General features: G+C 41.5%; 2 protein-coding genes across 2 annotated transcripts; both read left to right on the top strand.

Annotated features, from left to right (window-relative positions):
* Positions 1–1068: 1068 nt before the first annotated feature.
* Positions 1069–2631, top strand: VTP21DRAFT_6148 (uncharacterized protein; the record flags this gene model as incomplete). The annotated part of the gene is made up of 6 exons (XM_069396747.1): positions 1069–1207; positions 1272–1626; positions 1693–1936; positions 1996–2189; positions 2259–2490; positions 2581–2631. 6 exons carry the CDS (start codon positions 1069–1071, stop codon positions 2629–2631), a joined length of 1215 nt encoding a protein of 404 aa, XP_069247417.1.
* Positions 2632–3383: 752 nt separating this feature from the next.
* Positions 3384–7118, top strand: VTP21DRAFT_6147 (uncharacterized protein; the record flags this gene model as incomplete). The annotated part of the gene is made up of 2 exons (XM_069396746.1): positions 3384–6683; positions 6765–7118. The coding sequence occupies 2 exons, from the start codon at positions 3384–3386 to the stop codon at positions 7116–7118; spliced, it is 3654 nt and encodes a 1217-aa protein (XP_069247416.1).
* Between the last annotated feature and the right edge of the window lie 162 nt (positions 7119–7280).

Genomic DNA, 7280 nt, shown 5'->3' with positions numbered 1-7280 from the left:
AGCTTGGAATCTCCCATTTATATTCCGATATTCGATATTAAGGTTCAGATATGTTTACTCCGTCCGCATCCCTCCAGCTCCCTGTTTTCCTCCCTCTCCCTCCTAATCCTGGACCTCTCTTGTTTTACATGCCTTATACAAAATTCTTTTAAATATTAGAAGATTAGCCGGCAATCCAGCATGACGGCGTTACCTCAATGCAAGAGCATTGTCCGAATGTGAAGCTTAATTTGGGATACTCGTATAACCCCCCTCCCTTCTTCCGTGCCTCCTCCTCGCCAAATCAGACATTTCTCTGCGCCCGATCGGGTGAGGTTCCTGGTTGAATGGAAATTTCAACTAAAAAGAACTTGACCGAGGATTCTCGTCTCATCTTAGAGTGAAAAATACTCTCTGTATCTGAGTACCATACTGTGACTGCCATTTTGGTTAATTTTGACTAGCATATCTTGAAATTCACAATTATGCATGTATACGTTTCATTGTGTGATATTCAATTCGGTTTTCAATCTACTACAACTTCACAAAACTCAGGAGTTCTATCTAGTTCTACCCTTTACAAGGGTAAAGGTTATGATCACTTTTTATATTAGTGCGATATTTGTATTGGATTGAGTCCTCTGCCCAACTATCTGATCCTTTGTGTTATTTCATATCATCACTGTTTTTTCGGTTCAAAATGACGTATTAAACCTTATTGAGCTCCATGAAAATCTAGGCTGTTATAGATCTTTTTAGTTGAGAGCCAAAACCTCAGATTCCATAATGGAATTTCAGCACTCCAATTTCGCGCTTTCCAAATTCTATCCACTCTATCATTATTTTCAAGAAATAACGCGCAATACGCGTTATCGCAAAACAGAGTGTGAACATCTCGCTCTCAAGATATGCTTGATATTGGATGAGCTCGAATTTCATTTTAGCCTCAACATTTATAACGTCATTTTGTGGGAGAGATGCAATTTTTTCACATCTCTGGATTACCAGTCAATTCTGTATAAATTCGAGCATGATATATATCAAGCTTGCAGATATGCTGCCGAGGGCAATGAAAGCTATACTTCAGAGATGCAATTACTCCTTCACCCCACTTCTCCTCCAATCTCAATATTCCAGTTTCTAAAAGCATCGCTCAATCAACGCCTCGTAGAACTTCAAGCCATTCAAGAGCAAATCCACCAAATACTCTCACACTCAGGGATATCAAGTGAGTTGGTACGGGATGGTTAGCGCTACTACAAATTTAATAATCTTCGATGTTGCCTAATTAGATGCACAGTACCGTCCATACTCTTTACCATATCCCGGGAGTGGATTTGGGGTGGGTTCTCCACGACCGCTTGGCCCTGATCCTACTGGCCCTTCCATGTTGCCAGGTGGATTTAAGGCTTGTCCACGCCCACTTGGCCATGGTCCTACTGGTTCTACTATGGTGCCAGTTCCCAAAGATCACAGTATAGCCGTGGGGAATACGACAATAAAGCCTGTGGAATCAAGAAATGATGGTGCTCTTGCACACACTTTCCATGGTAAACTGAAAGGATGGGATGTAATTGTAAAGCGATACCCCGTTGATACACGGAAAACTAACATGGATCTCCTCCGACAAGAGCTGAACAGCCTTCGGTAACCTAACCCATTGGATTCATACTGCCATCTCGTTTATATTAATTTTGCCGCTGTTTTGAATAGATCACTCCGTTCGGAATATCTTTTTCCAATTTTCTCGGCAGCACCGGCTCTTGATAATGAAGATGTTTACTTGATAGTTACTCCAGTAATCAACTTAAGCCTTTCCCAATGGATATTGCACCCTGATAGCAAAAGAACTCCATGGATCACACGAGTTGGCTGGGCAATGACTATCGCTTACGGGATGCAATATCTTCACCATAATAATGTGGTGCATCGAAGCCTCTCCAGTCAGAACATTGCTGTAAGTTTGCTTTGCTAAATACATCATTAGGAAAGATGCTAACTTGGACTGTAAATAAGATTGATCATTTTTGGAAATTGCGAGTGTCAAATTTTGGACTAACACGAATAGGTGAAATTATCGTACCCCCTTACAATAACTCCATGCTGGTTGAAAACTCTCCGCTACCATACCTGGCTCCCGAGATTATTGATGATAAAATTAATTCGGGAGAGAATAAGGAAACAGACATATATGCTTTCAGCATTATAATGTAAATTTGCCTTTAATTTGAGTTCAATCGTGCTTATATATCTTAACTGATAACAATTGGTTTCTTCAGGTGGGAGATTCTAGCCTTCAGGATACCCTACTCAGATATTCCATACGATGCGGATAGTATTTCGCGCTCTAAATTAATCCATGATATTGTCAATCATTCACTCCGGCCACCTATAGAGCCAAGTTTCTCACAAAGTTATCATTTTCTGCAATATATCGACCTAATCAGAAAATGCTGGGCTCCTAAATCAACTGACCGGCCTTCATTTGATCTAATTGTTGGTAGTCTTGGGGTATGTATAGAATATTAAAACGAAACTCTAAATTTAAAAATGAATGACGCCTCTGTGCTAACGAGCTTGAATTGGCTTGCTGAACGATAGAATATAGCTCGTTCACTTTCAAGCCATCCTATCGAATTTTTCAATAGATAAAAAAAATAGACTGACCTCGACCCCTGTAAACATTTCTTGAAATGTTTTGTATTATTTATTTCAATCTTGTTCTTAACTCCGCTTATTAAAATCTGCTCGCAATAATATTTAGTTAATAATTGCTTCATTTTACAATACCAACTCGAGAGGAACATGAGGACTGTTTTGAACTATGGGTCTCGTCTACGAAAAAATTCGCCAAAAAATTTGGTCAAATCAGAAACCATAGAGCTAAGCTTTGGATTAAAATATTTTTGTCGCCACTGACAATATTATCTAAACATCTTTTGAGCAAAAGTGTGCCAGAGAATGGTTATAAAATTAAAGATTTGCTCAACGACAAGCGAAAGAAAATGTAATTCAGAGTTTCAGCAATAGCCAAATTTATGTCTAGATGTTAATATTTTATTATTCTATAATAGTATTATACAAAATCGCTTAAAGGGTGGAACACATTTTCCAATTTTGCCACAATAGTGTAAGCCACAATTAATGTCAGTTAAAATTTAAGTCATGTAGACATGTTTTGTCTTGATTTCCGGATGCTGCCTGGGTCGCGCTATTTGAATGCGAAAATGATAATTTAGATATTTCTTTCATATATAATAACTATTTCTAATCGAGAACACCAGAAACAATTCTGGCTAATAGAAAGTATTATCCTTTATGACCAGAGAAGCTTCGGAATTACCTATCCATATCGATTCTAACTGTTTTTACTTCTCCACAAGAAAAATCTATGCATCTGAATTATGCTCACATCCTCCTCATCGAAAGATGAACTCGCATCTCGAAGCGATATGTGCACATCCCACTTGCAGTCTAACAATGTGTCCAACCCAGTAGTGGAAGAGAGTCCCATTTTCGATTCGCCTTATGAAGTAACGAAAGAGTTTGCCTCTGAACCTGATGAAGAGGGAATTGAAAAAAATCAAGTGCAAGAATTTATCCTCGCCTCTGATTCCGATGATGATGGAGAGATAAATATTAAAATTTGCGAAGATAAGATACATGCACATCCAGATTCACCTCGACTTGATTCAACTTGTAGTTTTCGGGTGTCAACTGATCAAATTGAAGACGATGCAAACACGAATATCAACACACAAGTAAAATTGCATCAATTTGTTTTTTCGCAAAACGGTAAATTTGCAGTTGCTTTGTGGTCTGATGGCAATCTCGTGCTATTCTCTCTCTCATCAGAGCTTGACAGCTTTAATTCTGCACGTACGATTGGAAGCTACCCAAAATTCGTTTTGGAGGAGAGTTTGACCAGAATATTTCAGTCTGTATTATCGATTTCCAATAATGGTGAGTGTATTTCGCTCTTTGTGGTGCAGCTCAGCAACATGGAGTGTTTCGACAAAGAGTTCATCATCCTCGATAGCAAAGGCAGTGCTGTGGAGATCCCCGACTACAGATCTTACGACTTTATTTATTTCTTCGGAGACTATCTCATCACGCGAGACAAGAATCAGTGCACACTTTACTCCTACAATCCACTTAAAAGTCAATTGGTCAGGCAGTTTGTATTTAACTGTGATTTAGCCTGGCTACAAGGGGATATCGATTTCTTCCCTCGACTTCTATTACACAACCCATTTATCCCGTTTGCGATTGTTTCCCTTCCCGATTGTAAATGGTGGATGGGACCGAAAACCGAGCATGTTTCAAGAGTACATTGGTCTGTGGGAATTCCTTCGCCTCAAGGAAAGATAGTTGCATTTTTATCTCGTTCAGTTGAGAAGCTATCCGTCAAAGTGTTTACTAACCCATCTCCACAACTATTATTTGAGTTGAAGCTCAATGTCACCGATTTTATCGACATCATTTTTGCTGTTGCTGACAAGTACTTCATTGTTCTACGTAAAGAAGAAGCGAATGCTTACTACTTCATATACGATGCTCTCTCGGGCTCGCTCATAACCAAGCGGCTCTGTTCTCCAAACAATCAAATGATCTTCCACCCGACGGCTCCATATGCATTAAGTTTTGACATGCCGGTGCATTCATTATTGCTTGTGCATATTTTTCGAGATAGTCAAACCCCAAGAGAAATTAGACTTGAACCTGTAACACGTACAGATGAGAAAAAAGTCACACCCGACTCGGATACAGTAGCTGAAATATACGTGTCTGGGTTAAATCTTAGACGCAATGGCCAAGAAGGCAGTTGGCTTAAAATGCTGGTGGATAGCTACAGTTTCACGTGGGTGAATGAAGAATGGGTTATCCTTTATATGAAGGATATTCTACAAGTATACAGGGTGATCGGACTTGACCTCTATTTAAAGGGCTATTACTTACTTGGTGAAATCGAGCGCATAGAACATATTCATCCTTGTCTTCTAGTATCCGGGAAAGAACAATACAAGGAAATCAATCTATTGACGCTTGAAAACGTGGAGACAATTGATTTAAGCTCCATGAAAGCCTACGGAGCACCGCATAGGTTGGCTGTAACGGGCACGCCTTCTGAGTTCAGTGCGTGGCTAAAAACTTGCGTTCAGCATAATCCACTTACCATATACAACGGAAATACAATCGAGATCCTCTACCAGTCGGAGGAATACCGCGACATTCTCTTGGAATTAATAGAAGAAGGTAATTTTCCCCTTCGCAACCCGCACGGCGGGTCAACTCTGTTGTCATTAGCTATTGAGCAATCCAACTATAGCATCATTAAGCGAGTTGTCGATGCGGCTGGGCAGCAAATACAACGGGAACAAAATCTCTACGATTGCCTATTTTTCTTGCGGTTGCTCCCTGAACTGTGTCGATATTACCCTGATGTTGTGAGGGAATTTCTTTTTGGGTTGACCTTTTTCTGCACGAGCTCGAACACCCCGTTCGCCCTGCCGTATTGCCCAGAGGAATATAGTGCGGGTGAGCATTTTGCCTCCAAGGAAATGTATAAATCGGCTGCTCCACAGTACTACTGGTACAGAACGGTGTGTCAGGTTGAGAAGCCTCTCGATGCTACGAGACTTTCACGTAGCTCCAACCTCTTCTCCTCGTGGAAAATGCGGAATTATTTTTCCTTTATCCTTGGTGAACCTGAAGCACGATCGGCACAGATATGCGTATTACCCCTCCCAGGACTTTGCTCATACACTTCTCTGAAACAGGCCGAAACGACGCATATAGCCACATTCAGAGGCAGGCTGCGCGAGTGGGCTTTCCCTCGACATGCGAGTGTATTCGTTTCAATGATGCTGCAAACCCGCGTGAATCTCTCGAAAGACCCGCGCATCATGTACCCCATTGTCAACCAGAAGCTACAGGCGTTTGGATGGCGAGTCTACTTCATCTTTCTCACATTGGAGCTGATGTATCTGGTCTCTTTTCTTCTTCTACTCCATTTACCCCTAAATGACGCCTATTTGCGGTCGGTATTTGGCGCTCTCACCTTGGCCATGTCAGCCATTTTTCTGGTGTTTGAACTGAGAAAATTGGATTTTGAGAGATGGAAATGGTTCACCAGTTTTTACAATCTCTTGAGTTTATTTGCCTACTCCCTGGTGCTGGGTTCCTGCTGGCTGGAACTGAGCGATAAGTCCAATGATAAACTTTCAGGAATCGCGATTTTGTTATTGTGCGTGCATGCCATGCTACACCTGCGAATATTCCAACCCTTTGGCGTGTTCTTCGGGGTTATTCTCCAGATCTTTATTAGGATCACGCCGTTTATCATGACCATGCTTATTATCATTGCGGCGTTTGCCGAGACCTTTTTCCTCTTGCTCCGAGGTGAGGAGCCCAGCCCGACTCGTAGCATCGTCACCCTCGACCAGGCTATGCAAGGAGACATCACTGGCACCATCACCCAAACAACGGACTCTGCAACAGGAGAGCACCATTTTGCTACCTGGTTGTCAGCTCTGAGTGCCGTGTACGAATTTCTAATGGGCCAATACGATACGATGGATCCCTTCGACAGTATAGTGCTGGCTGTGGTCCTTAAATATCTCTTCTATCTGATCACCACTGTTGTCCTTCTAAACATGCTCATTGCTTTGCTTAATAACGTGTATAAGGAGAGCTACAAACAGGTACGAGTTCTTCTCGAATGCTCTCTATGCTGTCCAACTCTTTAATATTTAATTTTGGAAATATGATGCCATTGTATTTAGGCAGAAAATTCTCTCTTGAACGATATCGCCCGTTGGCTTGCCGAGATGGAATTTTACTTTCTGCCTCCCCATCTGCGTCTCAAGGATGCTCTCTTCCCCGAGCTCATATTCTATAACGCCTATGCAGAGGACATTCAGAAATGGCAGAAGGAGGCGCCGCTATCATCGGTGGTTCAACAGACTAAAGACAAAGGGTCCTTGGCTTCCACCAACAACACGACCGAGCGTTTGCGAAGTATAGAAGCGAGAATCGACCGGCTTGAAACGATACAACTCTCATCGGATGACCGACTGAAACGGATCGAGGAGCTCCTGGATCAAATGAAGGACCTCCTAATGGATCGCAAGCAGTAGCGCAAATGTAGTCACTCCATCTATTTTTAGTTTTGCATACGATTTACTCTGAACATAACCTATTTATCGTGGTGTTATTATTAATTTTTCCTTTAATACCCTCCCCTTCTCATCATAGTGCTACCACTTCTAAAAGCACAGGTAGTAAAGGGATATATATGA

The sequence above is a fragment of the Calcarisporiella thermophila genome (assembly GCF_041956535.1).
Source record: "Calcarisporiella thermophila strain CBS 279.70 unplaced genomic scaffold VTP21scaffold_25, whole genome shotgun sequence".
Lineage (NCBI taxonomy): Eukaryota > Fungi > Calcarisporiellomycota > Calcarisporiellomycetes > Calcarisporiellales > Calcarisporiellaceae > Calcarisporiella > Calcarisporiella thermophila.
Note: the sequence above shows the minus strand (reverse complement) of the source record. Positions and strands in the feature narration are given on the sequence as shown.